General features: G+C 29.8%; 1 protein-coding gene across 2 annotated transcripts in view; it reads left to right on the top strand.

The window, feature by feature from the left end:
- The window catches only part of LOC106685744 (basic phospholipase A2 PA-12C), a 61,519-nt gene extending 41,240 nt beyond the window's left edge, over window positions 1–20,279 (top strand). The window contains exons 2-7 of one of the 2 annotated variants that reach the window (XR_010843705.1): window positions 10,428–10,530; window positions 12,975–13,106; window positions 16,423–16,529; window positions 17,735–17,923; window positions 19,925–19,962; window positions 20,043–20,274. Coding sequence is in view for 1 of the 2 variants with exons in the window: in XM_067048381.1 (XP_066904482.1) it covers window positions 10,428–10,530; window positions 12,975–13,106; window positions 16,423–16,529; window positions 17,735–17,877 (485 nt within the window). In the remaining variant the exon portion in view is untranslated. Of the gene's footprint in view, window positions 1–10,427; window positions 10,531–12,974; window positions 13,107–16,422; window positions 16,530–17,734; window positions 17,924–19,924 lie in introns of both variants that reach the window. The other variant, XM_067048381.1, reaches the window with a different exon arrangement.
- The last annotated feature ends 518 nt before the right edge of the window (window positions 20,280–20,797 follow it).

The raw sequence follows: 20,797 nt of genomic DNA on the forward strand, positions 1-20,797 counted from the left end.
TATATTACTTTAGTTTTGGCCCTAAATGACATGCACCACTGCCACCCTCAAACAAACGTTAATTTTGTAGTTATACCTCATAGTACATATCCCATCACGCAGGTAGAGATTTGAAATAAGCGCTCTTCACTTGTCCTCGTGGAAGAGATTTTAATATAGTGTTGTTTATTTATCTTAATCCGAAAATCGATTTGATGTAGTTTCACCGCTTTGATTATCTAACAAGCATCATTCAATGAGCAAATCTCAAATCACACTGCCAAACAGATCGGTATTTTCTATAATATATTGGTTGTTACTGAATTATCTTGTATCAAACATACGAAATATTGAATATGTTGATAGACATGAAGCTCAAATATCCTTTATTGGTAAATATGTGTCAAAATTATTATCATGAAGTTTTGTGACGGTTCTTATCTTCTTATTTCCAACTCACTTTCATCTCGTGCATGGAAATCCAGAGATTCAGGAAATAAAAATAATATTTTGATAACTACTTTGAGTCTTGTGACTTTTGGATCGGTTGGAAAAGAAGGAATTTATTCAAGATATTTGTTAATAAAATAACCCTTTGATTAAAAATATCTTGAGTTTTGATTACTTTCAATAACAATAATTTCAGGTGAACAAAGATTGAAAAAAACCTAATGTTTATTTACTTTTCTTAAAGAAAATTAGTATATAGGTATCTAACGTTCAGGATATCTATAAAGGAATAAAGTGAGGAAATGGTACCATATTTCATAGTTAAATTAAACCTTTATTAGTTTAAGTACTCTAAATTTTAAAATGATTGGATATAAGCTTAAGCCCTATGATGCACAAACCAAGATTAAAGATTCACAATTTTGAATTATATTTAATTTTACTGTTTTATTTACAATTCTTCAATCGACTACAGTAATATAATAAGGAATATTCATGAGGTAAAAGTAATATATACTCTCAAGGAATTCAAATGAAATTTTAATTGTAACTCAATTCTAAGATTATTCTGAAGATAATCTTCAGTTATTTGTGTATTTTGTTTGTTGAGTACTTCAACTTCCAATATGGTCATGTTATTCCGTGTGTACTAGTAATTAAAAACAATATTTTATAAAGTCCTTCCATCCTTTGACAATTAATACGTGACAACTAATGAGAGTTACATTAGCTATTTAACAGGGTACTAGTATGATACAAAGTGAATTATTTCGCCCATTTTTAAATTAATTTATTCTTATTTTGGTATCATTAAAATATTTCGGAAAATTTTAAAGTTGTAGCTCATACCTAGTTAACTTATTCAAATCAACTTATTAAAGATCAATAAAAAACTTATGGTTATGAAGAATCGTTTAAGCTGGAAGGAACAGCAAATCTTACATCAACCACATAGAAAGACCACGAATAAATGAATTATTTATTGTATGATTTAATACATCTATTTACCCTAGAGTTAACTGACATTTAATATAACCGGGTCTTTAGGATATGATTGCTTGAGTAACAACAGCAGACTGTAAACACAAGTGTTACAGTTGGTTGATACTTCCCATAGGTAAGAATATCCGAGGAAGTTATAGTTTATAGTGGAATTAGTAGGCAGCGAACTGTGCTAGTGTGCTGGCCAACTCTGCTTTTTATGTAACTGGAGAAGCTATCAGTTCTACGTGATGATAATCAGCCTTTTATTGTTTGTAGAGAGCGTTGCCAAATTATTTTTCATTTATGGGAATAATGGTTGTAGTATAATTAGAAATGAAACACAGTATCAATATTTAATGTTTTATCTTAAACATATTAGAAATTTAAATCATTCAACTAACAAGAGGAGTGTCCTCATAGATTTTTATAAATTTATTTTTGTGATTCTAGACTAATAATCGAACAATATTAAAGGATTAATTCAGATTATCATAAGCTTAGAACATAAAATCCTGAAAATATCTTTATATATTACCTCGTATTCAGAAAACAATCTCCATATTCTTCCGCCGGAACATTTGTTTTCTAGATCAGATGACAGGAACAATGCAAATGTTGCAAAAGGATAGCTTTTTAATCGAATTTATTTTCAAAATAATTAAATTATTAAGTAAACGACAGATTTTGATTCTGTTTTCCCGCCAAAAAACTTTTATGTTGAAAAAATTATTGAAAGCAAAAAAACTTATTTTCAATTCTGAGGAACCTCAAAATAATGTTTTATATGCAGAATTATTCCCGAGATAGAGTTCTTCCAAAACTAATATATATATTTTTTCCAAATAACGATAAATTATAATTTTTTTATGCAAATTATTATTGTTAAAACATTATCATAAAAAACTACTTTATGGTCGAATATTATCCGAAATACAACTTTTCAAACACCAATATTTTTATCCAAAAAAGTTTATTTGTGATAAGAAAACTGATCATCTAGTGAAATGTGATTAATCTAATGTATTTTTATACTTCCAGAGCAGCTCGGAAATACTTTTACAGGATTTTGGCCCTACGTAAGATAAATTTAAAATAATTCAAATCTCTCAATTTAAATCTCGTTAAATACCCAATAAAGCAGCTTATGACAATTATCTCCATAAGATTAACAGTTTTTATGATATTCCCGCTAACGAGTTTACAAAATGTTATTTCTCATCGTTTGGAAAAAATGTATGGGTTTTCCTGAATAGAAAATCTGTGCCTTGGAAAATATTGTGAGTTCTATTCGAGCTCAATTTAAAGCAAGTTACTCGTACCGTACAGTAGTAGTATTTTCCTGAGAATCTTAGTAGTTTGATATTTACCAAAATAAAATCACAAAAGAATGCTTTTTCGTTATCTGGAAAGAAAAAATATAACTCGAGAAGTTTTGAACATAAAGAACTCTATTACAGCTCAAATTAAAGCTGGTTAAATTAGCTAAAAAATAATTGATGATGCTTTTTCAATTACTTGTAATACTTCAGGAGTAATTGGCATTTAACCAAATAATATAAAATATAAAATCTGCTATTTTAGGCCTACACACACCCAAAGAATGTATAAGTTTTACCATCGTGTGGTAAAATCAAACCTTTTATACAAGAATCGATAGATAGATATCAATTTACAATTATTTGTAGGTACAGCAATGTTATACTATTTTTATTAGATTAAAAGAAAATTTCATAAGTAGGTGATAAGTTGATTAAAAACTAAAAAAATCAAAATCTGTAATTTTTCTGTAATTTTAGTCTTGCCATTTGATGTTTCCCAATCTGTTTTTTTGCACTGAAATCAAGTATGGAAAGCCAATAAAATTTCAGTAATTTCATCAAAAAGATTAATGTTTTCGGAGATTGTTCATTTAAAGCCGGATTAAACTCATAAGTAAACACCTTCAATACATCTTCCCGATTGAAGGATCTAGTAGTGCGTGTCGTGCTAATCCTTGAAAGTGACAAATGTGGGAGGGAACCTTTTACTGCGGAAATGGATTCGTCACAAAGGTAGTTTATAAATGGATTTCTACAGCTTTAAACTTAACCTCCAAGGATAAATCATCAGAAAATTCAGGATCTGAGAAATCTCAGCCAGTAAATAATATAAGGAAATGAAGTAATTCGGGCGTAAAATAGGGGGTAAACATTTTTTTTTTTTTTTACTAACTCCTAAAATAATTTCAGTACATTTAGAAACAAAAATAATATCAACACCCAGTAAGTAATTTTACCTAATGTATGATTAAGTGGACGTTGCTAAATTTGTTTATTTTTTATTGAAAATTAATAATACATGCGCCACAATCAAGTGCAATAAGTAATAGCGTTCTAGGTATTCATTCATATAGGAGAAAAAAGAAGAAGGAAAAAAATTGAAAATAATAGCAACAATACTAACAAAATTTAAAAATATAATAATAAAGTATTAAAATAGATATAACAAAAACTTATAAAATAATAAAAAATAATTATAATCCGCTTAGTAACGAGCGGATCCCTAAAATGTTAATAAACACTGAACCAACAGGTAAACGTCCGAGGGGTAGACCGAAACGTAGATGGGAGGATTGCGTTAAAACTGATTTAGAGGAATTGGGTATGATGGGGCATCACTGGAAAGCTGTATGCAGAGAGCAAACCTTCGGCTTCGTTAGGCCTTCATTATTATTATTATTATTTATAAGAAAATTATATTTCAGTAAATGATTTAAAATTAGAGTATTAAAGTAAATTCCATTATATCCCTTTAAATTACCTTTACCCTGCGTCGTAATCCTCTGAGATCCTGCCCAACAGTATCCTTTAATAATACTCCACTTACTCAAGTCGAACAGATTCACTACCTAGGACTGCATCTGAACAACTGACTAACTTGGAATCATACAGAACTAAAAAGACAAGAAATCACTCGTCGATACCGACTATTACAATACTTACAAGACAAACGATCTAAACTTCCTACTAATTACAAAAGGTCCATTTATATGACCATAATAAAGCCAATTTGGACTTACGGTGTTGATCTTTAGGGCTCCACTAAACCATCAAATTCCTCGCATGGGCAATCCTTACAGTTGAAAACCATAATAAAATCATTAATACTACTTACTTTGTCAGAAATAAAGATCGGTTTACGATTAACGCTCTATGTTCTGTTTTAGTCCTAAAATATTCCTCTAAAACCGTAACGCACAAAAAAATAGTACCTAATTGTCTAAATAAAAACAGTATAAACTTTTAAGAATCAAGAAAAAATAAAAAAGAGTGAGAGGAAGTAGGGAAGACTAGTAGTTTCTGAGAAACGCCTCAGAAGAGGAAAAAAAGGCATTTTTCTGGAGACACAAAGAGGAAGTGGCCATAGTTATGCAGCCAGTTCTTTTTAAAACTCTATACTAAATAAAATTAGTTAATAAACTACTTCATGTAATTCTTACCCATTGACCCTTTATTAAATAAAATAAAGTTAAATAATATAATTATAATGATTGATCTAATGCGTCATGCTATTTAATATGGGAACCATCGACACCGTAATTAACAGAGTTTAACCATTAAAGTTATGAAAAAATATCACTTCCAGTGATCATAGAGTTATGGAACTGGTCTTAATATTATCAGGAAATATTCTAGTTTCATGAATAAAAGAAATAATTATTTGTCCATAAAACAGTAGTACTGCCCTTAATAGAGATTATACTAAATTCTGACCCTTCTTGTATAGCAGTAATGCATGTTGGTAGAACTCCGGCGCGCTCAGGCTAGAAGTGGTTTGGCTACTTGCATCTCGACCAGGAGACCTGCAATTTATTTCGAGAGGGATCCTCGAAATAAATTCCAACATTTCCACTCTAGCTAGAACAGCTTGCTAACCGCTAAATGACCCACACATCCTACCGGAGTAGGGTGCATGAGAACTTAAACCCCGTCAAACAGAAGTCAACTCATATATAGTGTAATTACTGGTATTTTTACCATCAAATGTTTTATGATTAACTAAAAACATTGAATATAATAATTGTAATTAATTTTTTGTTTTAAATTTCCGCATTTTAAAAACTTATTTTTTAGGAAGATGGTCAAGAAAGGTACACAAATAGTAAATACTAAAAAACTATTTACCAATAACCAAAATTTCGCCCCCAATTGCAGGACTAATTTTATCTATTAATTTTATTTACTAATCGGGGCTAATTTTAGTGGTTCTGGCTCTTTTTGAACTTTTCTTGAACACCATACGGACCATCTCCCAACATTTTATTACATAAAGTCAATTATTAATCTTTCAAAAGTGATTTTGTTTATTTTTATAATTATAAAAGTAATTAATCCTTAAGTATTGAAAATAATCTCAGAACCTTACTCAATAAAAAAACGATAAGATTTCCGTAAACGTAGTTGAGCAAAACAAGTTAATATGGTACCCGAAGAAGGTTTTTTTTTTCTTACCACAGATTGGCAAATATGCAATACTGCAGCACACTACTTCAAATTTGAATACAGTAATTATATTTTACGTTTTCCCCTCCCTCCTTAGCGAATAGAAACGAAACAACCAAGTCAGATCGTTATTTGTTGACTTCCAAGCTGATATAAGTTGTGATAATGCGAATGAAATGTAATGTTCTAATATGACATAATATTTTCAACTGATGAATAGTACCAGGAATGGTCAGTTGATACCAAGTCATTATGATATAGGGTCCTTCATGTCGTACTAGGATTGATAACAAACAAGCTCACTTAAATAACATAAACATCAAAGTGTTCCTTGTTACAACCAAAGTTTTCAATCATCAAGGAGTACTAAAACTAAGGGCAGAAATAGATGCCACCAATCAATAAAATATTACTTGATAAACTGAATTCTCATGATTATTCGTCAATGACAGAGACATTACAAAAAAAAAAAAAACTAATTAATTTTATTGTTATTCGCGGTTTATATTTTCATGGCATATATTATAACATATTATTTACTAAGACATATAGTAGTGTATACAATAATACCTTCGAACGTCCTCTTAACATTATCCCCACCATTTGTGGATCAAGAGGGGAATGGGCATATGAGAAAAGAAAATATTAATTTTGGAATACATTCTATTTATTTTTATACTAAAAAATTTATTTTATAATGAAATACGTAGTTATTTTATTCTTCGAAACCCATTCTTCCAAATTGGAATCCCACATTCCCGGAATAAATAGTTTAATAATCGTTGACAGTGGTTGAAATTTCATTTGAAACAGTTAAAATTCCTATTTTTATTGGCCTTAGCTGCAAAATATTACGAAACTAAATCAAACATATAGCCTTATAAAGTTTAGTTTTCCTTTTTTTTTTTTTTGCGCTCACCCGGAGACAATTTTAGATCCGCACATGATGCACACACATGAAATTATTCTGAACAAATCAAAGTGAAGCGAGAAATGATTTAATCATATTATATATTGATGAACATTGACTAATATAATGATGATTGGTCAATGTAATGACCAATATAATTTATTTTTATATAAATTACATAAAGGGGAAGATACATGTCTAATATAACAATGTGATTGGACACATATGGGGTTATGTTAGTTCCTCTCTGATATAATCCACTGGAGCTGCAGATTGCAGAAATTGATATGAAAGTCAATGTAAACTTTCCTCAGTGTTTGGCTCTAACAAACACCCTGACCATGCTTATCCCACATAGCAAGAACTAATTCATGACATCCAATTGTACATTCACTACTGTTGGTCCAATCAATGTTGTTGGTTGTGTGCTATACTATATAACGGACCGAAACCTTGTTAAAACAATCCCAATAATTTAACATAACAAAGTTTAATCTTTGATATTTACTGGCGAAAAATATATAAGTACAACCAAGCTATATTTTCTTTATAAAAAAAAATGTATTTTATCTAGGACTAAATGTTAGGAAAAAAAATTATTATTTACGCATTCTTGAACAGAACACACTTGAATCATTTTTTTTTTTTTCATGAGCATACTAATCATGTTTCACCAGTTACTCCTGCTTAAAAAAATATCAAGTTTAATAACTGAATTATACTATCAAACTAGAATAAATTTATAAAATGAGTGGAAGCGAAATAAGGAATTTTTTCTACATCTGCCTTAAATCTAAAGACGATATATTGTAGATGGAACCATGAATGGAAGTAGAAATATTTTTTATTACCTCCGCCTCGGAAAATGTCACGAATCCAAGAGAATATCTCATGCATGAGCCCTCTTATGGATGTTGAGAAATTATTCTGGGGACACAGATTTGAATACTATAAGCCTTCTCTTATAGAAGCGGGATTCAGGGGTTAAATCCCTTATCGGAAAAGTATCAGTGATTCCGCCGGTTGTCTTCCTCCTCTGCGCACTTCACAAGAAACGTAATTTGTTCCAGTATGAAATAAAGTTATGAATAGAATATTAATTTTTTTTAACTCATACAAATATATATATATTTACTAAACGTAAATTGTTAGCTACAGGCAATCATTAAGCAGTGTAGGTAATAAATACAGTAGTATCAAAAGTATTATTTAAATTCAGTTTTTTCATAATATGTAAAACAATATATTTCCAATCATTATATTCGGAAATAAAATATCAAAAATAAATTGTTTCCTTTCTCTTTACACTATTATTAAATTATTGACCTTAGTTTAATAATTAGAAAATATAGACGAATTTAGTTATAGAATCCAGATTAGTAAAACAACTTATTGATAATCAATTTTATGATGAAAAAATGAAGGAAATAGCAGAATATTAGTAACCTAAAACATGGTATAGGCTCGTTTCTGACTTGCTTTGGAAAAAAACATTTTATGTAATAAGAGGCCATTGTAGCTTGTCGATACCGGTCTGGACGGGTTGATTTTCATTTCATGACGGTCTAACGGAATAAAACTCGACCCTTCCACTCTGGTTAGAATGGGTATGTTACTTCCAGAATAATTAGAAAGGGCGTGAACAAATAAAATTAAAAGAAAAAAAAAAAGCTTATATAATAAAATGCTTAGGAACTCCTAGACTCTCTAATTTATTTTTTTCATTAGTTTAGAGGACTGCGTAATAATTTAAACAATTAGTGTTCAGTATTTAATTATACCATTGTAGTTTAACTTCATGAGATTATAACATAATAATAGGACTAGATAATAATGGTAGGGTCATGAGTAATATTCACAGAGATTTTATTGAAACGACACATAATTAGACTTCAGAGGAAATGGACTAAAAAACAACTTTATATCCCTCATAAAATACTTTATAAATATGAGGGCCTTAAAATTAAATTATAATTTACTTTATTATTTATTTATAACGATAAAGCTAAAATGTTTATATCAATATATTCATTCCAATGTTTGATAAACAGGAACCAATTCGTTCAATAGTGATGACTTGATAAACACAGTGCGGGTGTTATAACATCTTTTACTTTCTATCCTCATTAACCATCCCACATAATAATTATCATCCACCATTCATATTAGGACCAAAGTCCAAATATTGTACAGAACCAATACAGAACGAATTAATATTTTGTAAGGTGGAAATTTATTTGTACAAGGAAATGTAAAAATAAAAGGAACGCCTATTCTATTTATTTTTTTATTACAAGATAAAAATACATACTGTTTCATTTATATTGTTTATTCCATTTAAATCCTAGGTCTCATTTTTGATTTTATAATCACCTATTATTTAGGATTAAAACTATAGAGAATATTAAAACTGCAAATAGCTTTATTTACACATAAACAAGATTTAAAAAATAAAATAAATAATAGTTCAAACTGAAACTTTTTACCTTCCCTACCTAAGTGAAAAGAGTAATGTAATCAAGTCAAATTTTCGATGTGCAGTTTTCAACGGATCCAATCTTTTTAGTGAACATACAAGTAGAAAAAGTTCGTATTAAAAAATATAATGGCACTTATTGATTTTTTATTTTTTTATAGAGCCTATGAATTAAAAATCAAAAAATTTACCAAACAATTTTTTATTTTATTCAAGGCTTTTATTTTAATTGAATTTATCGGTAAAAATTATTCTGCCCGATGATGATCAAATTAGTAAACCAAGCTGGTTACATAAACAACTAAAACAAGTGTTCTATTTGATTAAAACAGTGTTGTTATTTGAAAAAAAAATGGATGGAAAAAATCTAGATAATAAAATACTAGACTGTAAAAAAATAGATCGATCAATGTTGATTTGATCATCAATTTTCTTGATCTTGGCTTGATAAAAAAAAAACTTGAAAACATTTATGACGATAAAAACAGAAAAATAAAAATAAAGATTGATAAATACAAATATTGCTAAAACGTATGTTGAGTAAGATTAGTAAGAGACGTTTCATTGACTAGTCCGTTATTAGGAGCCCCAGGATCAGCTGTTCCTTGAGAGTTATAGGTCAGTAACGTTACGTCACGGAGTTCGACATCACCCACGGTCAAGGCTCCGCGCTTTGATCTGACGTCAGTACGTCGTACGTCCTGGCAAAGTTATTTCGCTTCGGTTGAATGATTTTTAAAAGTAAATTTATAAGGTTACTAATACTTAATAAACTAATGGTTTGATGCCAACATGAGGTAGCTTCGAACTGAAGACGTTTATAATATTTTGTACCAAACAATAAATCTTTTATTTTGCACCAGATATTTGCAGCCCCAGCGATTAGTTCTAATGTTATTAAAGATATGGAGGTCCCTATTTATCCTTTTTTTTTTACTTTATTTATTATTTAAAAATAATTTTTTTCTTGAATTGACATATTTTATCGTTCCGTAATGTTATATTTCTAGATAACAAAATTCTCATTCTGAAATATTTTCGCGAAGGATGTAAACATTACCATGAATTTGATTTTAAATATATATATTACAATCATAATAAGAATTAAATGAACTTTTAAAAAATATATTTTGCTTCTTTTTTTCAGAAAACTCTTCCTTGAACTCCCCAGAAGAACTCGAAATCTACCTCGGACAATCCAACGATCTTTGGGGACATTCCGTCAGTTTGAAATCAACGGATAAAGCTAGGTAAAATTTATTTATTTAATTATTATTTTATCTTGTATATTGATAAAATTAATATTTAACAAATAAATGTTTAATTAATATTTAACAAATAAAAATTCAATGTCATATTGAACTGTACAAATTTTCGATACATTAGGAATTTTAATATTAATCGGGAAAACAAAGGGGGGATTAAAATACCTATTATCCAGTAACAATCTTTTCCTTCATTCATGTTCAGCTTCACACAAAAAACACACACAAAAAATGAACGTAAAAGGTCAGATAAGCATGACCAACCATCCAATATCTAGCAATACTTAGCGATTTCCAGTACCTCCTGAAATAATTGTTAAATTGCTCCTTTCGTGAAGCTTATGCAACTAGAACCTATTCTTTCTTCAATCTCTAACTTTTTTTTCTTTACATAATAGGTTAATATTCAATAAGCACATACCAAAATTTAGCTTGTGAGCACATCGGTGCCTTTTTCTGAAATGCTTAGGCAATGAAAACTGACGAATTTCCAACAATTTCAAAATATAAAACTTTTGGAACTAAACAGTTAAAAATCTTATCAGCGAATGAACCAAGAAGATTTATTAGGATTAAGTAATTGGTTTACTTTACCTATCGCAGTAATTATTGCAATGAGAATAGGTTCTTGGGGAAATTGAAAAATGGAGGATTTTCAGTAAAACAGACGTATTTTGAAAGTTCAAATGTTTTATTCTTTAGACCAGTAGGTTCTCAACCGGTAGTCTGTTGAACATGATTGGGCCGCGGTTTATTGGCAGTGTAACGATTTATTGTTTTACTAGTTCATTTATTATTTTCCCTGATTTTCATAGGTATTAACAGGTGAAATGTAAGTGATTCGAAATACGCTTTTAAGCAGCCTATTTTTTAAATAATTTTGAAAAGGACCTCCTTTGTCCCAAGTCACGAGGGAGGGGTGGATCACACATGGTTTAATATCGATTAAGTGGTCTACAGTCTTTTAAACTTCTTGCTAACATAATAAACTCTGTTCACTGCATCATAAATCTAGGATAAACTTCTAACGTTGTTTTCGATCTTTTTTATCTTCTATTTCTCTCACCTCAGTCCTTCATCTTCTTTAAATTTTAGTTCTCATTTCGATCTTTATCAAAGCCGGAAATCCATTTTGAAATATTCTGGTCTTTATCCAAAACAGTGAAGGTGATTTACAAAATCACTGTAAATTTCCATGATGATAAAATTCATTTGTGAATACTGATCATTCTCACGAATTTTCAAAATATTTAATTTACAAAGAAATATTGAATAAAAAACTGTAAAAATTAATAATAAAAAATAACCAATAATCTATAATCTTCATAATATTCAACAACAGCAATCCTCCTAGTCCTTCGAAATTTATTGAATCATATCTATATAATTTATTAAATTGAGCCTTACCTCATCTTGACATTGGCGAAACCATCAGACAGACCTGAAACGACAAAAAAAAATGTAAGCAATATTTAAGATGAATTCGATTAAACTATTCATTTTAATACTTAATAATAATTGAATAAATAAACGTAAATAATAACGTTACCAAACAAAGTAAAAAGTACATAGACTCAGAAATTTAGACAAAGTAAAAAAATATTTATAACAGAAAGCAGTAATGTTTAGATAAACATTGTCAAAGGAATATATTAGTAAATTTGTTCAATGTATACTTGGTATAAAACGTTATGTAATGATAATGTTGGTTCGTCTATAAATAGATGGATTGAACACTGTTTGATCAAAAGGAATAAACCTTGAGCAATCTACATTTGGGCAAGCAAATGCTAGCGAGCCATTTCAGCTTCGCAAACATGTTCGATACCATGGCAAACTATCTCCTGTTTATCATTTGAAATTGTTTTCACACATGTAACCACTAGTTCGGTCCGGTGCCATTCAATACAACTGCCACACTCCTTTCTATTACACATAGCTCACGCTTGTATCTGTGAAAAGAAATGGCTCATTTCACTAAAGACAGATATACATCTCATACAAAAAGATACATCTCATACACATTATACAAATGGACATTACAAAAAAACTATTTTCTTACTTGTAAATTCTTCATTCAGCAACTAAATTACACCTATCCTCACAAAATCCACGAAATTCACAATTTTCCATGTTTTAAAAATAGTCGATGGCATTGAACCTTTAATTTAAATTATTTTATTATAAGGTTCGGACAGTGAAATAGATACGGATTACTAAAACATTTGTAGGAATGGGAATCGATGGAAAAGGATTATTGTTCTTCCTGATTAAAATCAGAGTATTTTTTAAATTTTAATTATTCATTTGAATTTTTTCATACATGATAATCTGCTTTAACAAGAAATTATGTTCTAAGAAATATTATTTTTAATGATAAATATATTATATATTATCTAATTTAACCGTACTATATTTTATTTTATCAGGTCAAAGCGCAGTGTGGTCCAGCTTTACAATATGATTACCTGCGCTACCAGGTGTAACCCACTAGACTATAAAGGTTATGGCTGCTACTGTGGCTTCCTCGGATCAGGTCATCCAACGGACCCAATCGACACGTAGGTAGCATTCACGCCAACATCCTCTTATAGGATTACAAGCCTTGGAATAAATCAGATAATGTGTTAAAACAATCTTATGACAAAGATAGGCACCCCCTTAGAAATGTGAGTAAAATTTCAATGCAACATATTCTGTTGCATTAAAATTTATTCGTTAGCTCAGGAAAATTAAAATTTATACAGGCATAAAGAATTAGATGAGGATTTTATGAAAGCAGTTTTTAATATCGTGTAACAACACTTTAAAGATATTTTTTTTTTGGAGTAACAAATTATTATATTCTACAACGTGGATCGAATCAAAATCCTCGAGAACCCCCTAGTCTTCCTTCTTTCTCTTCTTTATTGGCACACAATCCATCCCTTGGCCACAGCCAAGACCAGTTATAGTACCTAGGAAGACTGATAGTGCCCGACATATGCTATTTTGGATTAGGCACTGCTTCAAGACGCAGATGCTGCGCGCACTCATCTGTTACTTCATTCGAAAAGGCCACCTTTGGTTATTTCTCGGAGGCACTCAGCACTACTTATCTCCAGGGGTGGTCTCCACCGCTAGCAGGCCCACTATATACATTGAAACTGGGCTTTTAATCGTGAAGCTTAAAAATATTTAAACATTATCAAAACTAATATAGGATCTATTATGGAGCAGATAAGCCCATAACATTATTAATACAATCATATGAACGTATGGAGCAGCCTCATGAAAGGCCTATGTTTTCAAGAGGTAAGTTTGCTTTTTAATGGTATTGTAACTGTTAAGTATAATAATTTAATTGAAATAATAAATATCAAGAAACATGAGATCCGAAAGACGGCAATATAATTTAATTTTTTCCTGAAGTAAATATAAATAATAAGCTTAAAATTAAAATGCTTTTTGTCCATTTCCTGACAAAATTTTCACTGTAATTGTGTATTATTATAGGAAAGAATAAATTTGAAATTATATTGAATTTGAATTTTGTTTATTATCACCGATTTATTAGAGCTCTGAAGTTTATTGTTCACTGTAAAATTAATTTTCTTCATTAGATATGAGTATTATTCTGGATTAAAATGATTTTTTTTTCTGAAATGGAAGAAATGTATTTTGACCTGGAGCTCTTCACATATTCATTAAATTACCATATATTTATATTCACCTATATCATTATTTATTTCGTTTTATATCTCGCAACAAATAAGTAATTGGTTTTCATTTCCTCGGCTTCCTATAAAATGACGAATCTGAAAAAAGTCTACCCCTAACAACTAAAGAAGGGCTTCAAGACAACTCTTTCTTTAGCAGAATGTACTCTTATATGTGATCAGTTTTATATACCAACAGCTTGGTTCTCTCCTTGGTGAGCCTTTCTATGCCGGCTTTCCTCAGCTCAAAGATTTGCCCAACTGAAAAAACCTAACGTGTTTCTTTCCTTTAGCCAAATTAATGGACAGAATTATGAATTATCATCCAAATAAAATCTATGGGAATTTATAAGAATATATTTATCTTGAATAATCAAAACATAAATATATTGAACAGCAATAGGGAGGATAACACAAATATAGGTTCACTACGAATATAAACTCCTATTTTTAAAAACAAAAACCGGGGAAAAGTGTGTTGGAGTAAAAATCGAACAACAGATATGAAATCAATTTTAAAATTGAATATGTCATACAAACCTAAAATAGAAATAAGTGTTCTTAGATAACATAATAAAAATATTGTGATGCTTTTAAATTAAAACATACATTTTTCCTTCTACTATAACTTACTTAATTTGGTTAGTCTTCTTATTTCTAAGCACTGTTTAAGTAAGGCATTCCTCTGTTTTGATTCAATATAAACTTCGTTTTTGTTCTCTAGTCTTAGTAAAAATAACAATAGTATTTTCCTTAAAAGTTAATATCTTCCCTGATCCCGTTTTGACCAATTTTTTCATTCCACATTCTCTTCCCAAAATGTGTACTAATAATTGAACGATTTTCACTAGCTATTAATATGGACTGTGTTTATTCCCGTATCATCTAAATCGAAACAAAAACAAACTATGAAGTGACTTAAAAGTCCTGAGTCTGTTTGAAGGTAAAGTTTCCTAAATCGACTCTGAATTTAGTTCAACATAGAATTCAGAATAAAAATATATTACTATATATAAAATAACCATATTTACGTTATCAGCAAGGTATGTCAACCTGTGATAAAACGCCTTTCAAGTCATTGAATCATACTCAACTGCCCCATGCATTTATTGTTAAACACAAGAATAATCACTAGATTGACAGACTTCATATCTCCAATCACCAACCAACAAAGCAGGAACAGTGCCCCTCCACCTCCTTCAACAGAAAGGTATTTTAACACACCTACGAGAGAGAGTATTCGATATAAGCGATAGAGTTTTGGGCCAAGCATCATAGGCTTGGGGAGAACATGGATTGATTGGGGATACCTAAGCTGCAGCATCCAAGAGAGAGCTGAGCAGATCATGAACTACAACATCTTTAAGGTACGAAGTACTAAATTTTTCATGAAAATTGGGCTCTTCATCCTCTCAGAGAAAGATCTCCCTCACATAGTCACTGAACCAAACTATCCATACTACTTGTGGGGCTAGAAGACTTCAGAGAGCTCAGCCCACTTTAACCTCAGATAAAGAGGACGTGCTTCTTAGATTCGACAGGACAGAGGAAGCACAGAAGCAAATAGAGACCATCCTGCAAATGAATCTCCAAAAAAGTACAGGAGTTCATGAGATGTAGCTCAGGTCCACAATCGTACCGGGTCTACATCATAATTAACTATCATTGTTCTCACTAAAATATAATTTTTTCCCATCCCTCCAAAATAAATAACAGACATAAATGAAAAAATAAACAAATAAGAAATAATGTTTGAATTTAAAAAATGAGCAATTAATTACATTGTGGCCATACTGCACTTGTTGAGACAGCACCTCAGTTTTTTGGAATAAACTATGTCAATTTAAATACACCTTGAGGGGTTGACTTCTGATTGTAAGTGGACCAACTGTCTATACCTAGGGTATCGATAATTTGGTGACCTGTAGAATTACCTGTTTTTCTTAGTTGTAGTATTTAAAGGCATTGAACCAAATAAACAACAAAAAAGAAAAAGTACTGATTGAAGGACTGTTATTTCATTAATCGGTACATTAAAGTAGTTTTTTAATTAATATATTCATTTCTATTTTAGAGTGGATCTAAAATTCCATTCAAATTTAGAAATTCCATGAAAAACAAATTAAATAAATAGGTAGATCTCTGAAAGGATGGATAATAATTTCCTTAATTGTTACAGATGCTGTATGAAACACGATTGGTGCTACAATTCTGCAAATTGTCCCTTATTTTTGGAATACTTTGTGCCATATGTGTGGACATGCCACAGGAGAAGACCACTTTGTGGTAAAATAAATTTCATGAAAAAAAAATATTCTAAAATAATTTGTACATTTTTTTTACAAACAATATAGGAAATTTCAACAAGAAACTTGGATTTAAGAGCAAAATTAATCAGAAATGAACATTTGTTTCATAACAAAATCAACATTTGTGTTGATGTAGTGAGAATTGACAATCAGTTCCAAGTTCTATGAGTACTGTATAAGGATTTTTTGTCATGGTCAGGTAGTTAATGGAGGGCCTGTTATACAAAAATAAGTGGTACATTATCATAGAGAAGAATGTTTTTTTATCAGTTTCAATATATATGGAAAGAAATTTTAAAGTAAAAATAATGATAAATATTTCAAGTGTAAGTGTCAGTGTCTTAACTATTTTACAACATGTGAAATGTTTTAATGATTTACAATCAGACTAGTAGATGATTAGTTTTGTTAAACTTTTCTGTTTTATAATAAAATATGATTTAAATTTATAAATTCCTTGAGTGCTCTACATTTTAACTAATGGAAATTCATAGGAGAAGAATTTTATTTCAAAAGAAAATATAATAAAAAATTCAGGGTATCAAGTCAATTTATTCTCAATGATATTGTTACTATTCTCAACATCAATATTTTTTACTTCATACTTCATGCAAAGTTAAACTTTAATATGAGATGATAGCACGATACAAGTTAAAAGATTTTCTTTATTTTTTTAAAATAAATTGATAAGCAATTAAAAAAAATATATTTGGTGAATTAAAAAATCATTTCTTCATGTTTTTTGTTGTTACTATTTTTTTTTTATACAAATAATTCTTATTTTTTGCTACAACTAATAACATTGGGTGTGGTAATTAAAATGAAGATTTCCAATTAGCTTGTTATTTAAATTCCTTTTGGTTTAGTTATTTAATAATGAGCAAATATTATATTATATCTTTATATTTAGTGCAAAGTATTAGTTAGGGTTTTAGTAGCTATTTAACTGTAAAAGAAAATTTGAATATTTGAAATTCAAGCCTTCTATTTTATCAGAAATCATTATTATAGATGAATGGGTATGAACCCCCAAACATAGCCCTTTCAATTTTCATATTATCTATCTGATTATTCTTAATCAATCAGTATTTTATTATATGATGGACATGACAATTTAGATAAAACTTTAGTATTTTGAGGGAAAAAAACACTGTTTACTAAAAATGTTTATTTTTTTCAAAGGTGTTGGCTACTCCTGTGGACAGAGGCTTTGTGAATGTGATAGGAAGTTTGCTGAGTGTTTAGCTAGGTACCGATGTCCACGGTCTAAATCTGTTTGTACTTCTTCACCGTGGCGTCTTTTGCAGAATTTGATAATGCTATAGTGTTTCAATTTATTTTTGAACTTAAAAATAAAAATTATGTGCCAAGGTAAGTATAGTTTTATTAAAGGAATAAATTGAATTAGAGTAATAAAAACATTTGATTCTTAAATGGAAATCACTTGTACTTCTAAATTGGCTGATTTTCTATTAAAAATTCACAAAAAATGAGGATTTGTAGTCTGTTAAAATAATCCACAATTTATCAATACTGAACTATGCAATAGCTTTTAAACCTATGCACTGAAAGGCTCCATCAGCCTTTGAGAATGCTCTAAACACATAATTTGGTAATATTATAAAAGAAGGAGGGTGGTAATTGTAGTAAAGTCTCGCAGAGACTGATCAGTAATTGTTCATTTAACTATCCATAAATAGCATGATCTGCCTTTCAGTCCATTCAAAACTTAATAAGTGGATCTGAAATGTTTTAATACCTTTAACAATGGTACATCGGTGAACTTAATTGATAGTACTGTCTTATATGGTTTGTATAGTCTTTTGTCATCTTACAAGCAGCTATCTGTGGCTTAGTGTAAAACTATATATCTATATATAGTTATCTATATCTGACTGCAAGAGGAGTACTTAGGAAGACCAAAAAAAAAAAAAAAAATGAGACACTAAAACTGTCAGTTGTAATTTCAACAAGTTCCTAGCCACACTGAAACATATAAAATAAACAGCCAACAAATTGGAAAAAATAAGAACCTCTGCCATCCATAAACCAACTTTTGACTCAGACTAAACGCATACCTAAATATATAGATAATTCATCTACCTTCACATCATTCTTTTAGTGCTTTTCGGCAAAAGGGAGTGTTTGCAAGGATTACAATTTAATTCATAGATAAATATAAGTCAAAAAGTAGGAAAAGCTTAATGTAAGCTCATAATAACATTAAAAAATACAGTTACCAAAGATGCATACGATCCGGATGCATTTTAGTATAATATACAGATTTCGAGACAGGATATTGAGGAACTCTCAGCCAACTTATCCACTCCCAGCTATCTTCCACCAAACATATAAATTTCTATAAAAACAATAGCAGAATCATTACTGTCAACATATTACAAAGTTAAATATTTTGTGTCACTTTGAGAAGAACTTCTGGATGGCAACGGAGAATCAGAGAATCTTCTAAATTAGGGTTTACTTGATTAGTTTTTGTTTCCTTCTAACTTTTAATAATGAATTATAATAATTCCCCCTGTTATCTAGATTCCCAAAATAAATTTTATAGTAACTGCCAACATAGAAGCCCAACAATACAAAGTTTGTTAATAGATCCACATCTGCAAAAAAAATGTTGTTCTGAATATAACATTATTTCTGAGCTACCCTCTCCTTAAATTTGGAAATTAATATTGAGAAAATTTTTTGTTCAATTCATCAGAATATTTTGGCTTTGTTCCTGGGATCCACCCACCTTCCTAAATTGGGTATCCTTAATTGGGAAAAAATCTGGCAATCGAGCGTGATTCTGACCAAATCACCTCCTTGCACAACTGTTGGTCTAGTAACAATACTCCCTTACAAAGTACTGAACCCATGAGTTGTAGCGGTACAGACTTAATTTAATTAATTAATTTTGGCTTTATTATCAACAATACAGATTTTAGAAATTTTTTAAACTGAATGATTCTCTTCATTTTATTATCTTGAAATGACCATATGTAATGTAAAACTGGTTAATAAAAAAATATGAATTCTATCACTGGACAGTTACAGGTGCCGCTCATAGTACAATTATTTAATTTTAAGGAAATCTGAAGTTTGGATAATTTTTTTATTACATTAAAAGTTGACTAAAACTGTAATATTAATGTATCCTTCAGTCAATTTATCATTACGGATCTTTTGAAAATTTAACTTCTTCTCGTCAACTTATTCATTACAATTGCAACGAAAAATGAAACTAAAAGAGAAAATTGGAATGGAACTTTATTTATATAATACCTGTTAGTCTAAAATCATCATACTATTCTTAAGTTCGTAACTAATATTAGGTAGTTTTATGAAAATAATATCTGTGATTGATTTTAGATTTTTCATCGGTTGAGGAGCAGTCTATGCTTGGTCAGGTAATTCAATCAAGTAAACTATGCATGTATCTTTTTAAAATAGAAATAATGATATTTTAATGAATTTTCTTTTTTTAAAGAGGCTATGATTATTGCTATGGACTGAAGATAAGACTGATTTACATTCAATTCATGAGGTAAGTAAGTGGATATTAAATAGAAGAATTAATACCTTCCCTCTCCCCAAAACAAAAATTTTTAATTATACTTTATTCATATCAATTACCAACTAGGAAACAGGTGTTAACAGAGGAAATTAATATGTTTTATCGCCCTTTGTGGGCACATATCTTTCCTATGTAGCACTTGTCTTTTAGTAAGTCTACTTCCGAGGGAAGATACTATTAATTTGTTCTTATATCATGTCATTATATGTTGTGTATATATGTCCGATCATAGATTGATAGGTATGCTGTGTTTAATAGCAACCCAATGTATTTGAGCAGCATGGCTAAATAAAGTGTTTTTCTCTGTCTTTGTGAGATTATAGAATAGCTTATTGTAATTTAAAAGCTGTTGCTTTAAATTCATAAGAGAAGGAAACAGGTGGAAGCTTAAATTTTGACTGTATTTAGAAGTATTAATTAAAATCCATTATTTTTTTAGAATTAGTTATACAAAAAAAATATTTATTTTTACTTTAGATTGAGGTGTAGATAGTTGACCGTAGATTAATGCTTGAAGAAGTTTGTCGGGGGGTGTGGTCAGCAAAGAACAACATAAATAAACAAAACCATATTTATTTATTTTATGGCGACGTTTCGACCTGAGTTTCAGGTCTTCATCAGGGGTTGTGTCGTAGAGGAGGGAAAGATTAGTACTGAGTACTGAGTAC

This window comes from Halyomorpha halys, unplaced genomic scaffold, assembly GCF_000696795.3.
Source record: "Halyomorpha halys isolate HHAL.00 unplaced genomic scaffold, Hhal_1.1 Scaffold730.1, whole genome shotgun sequence".
In the NCBI taxonomy this organism is placed as follows: domain Eukaryota; kingdom Metazoa; phylum Arthropoda; class Insecta; order Hemiptera; family Pentatomidae; genus Halyomorpha; species Halyomorpha halys.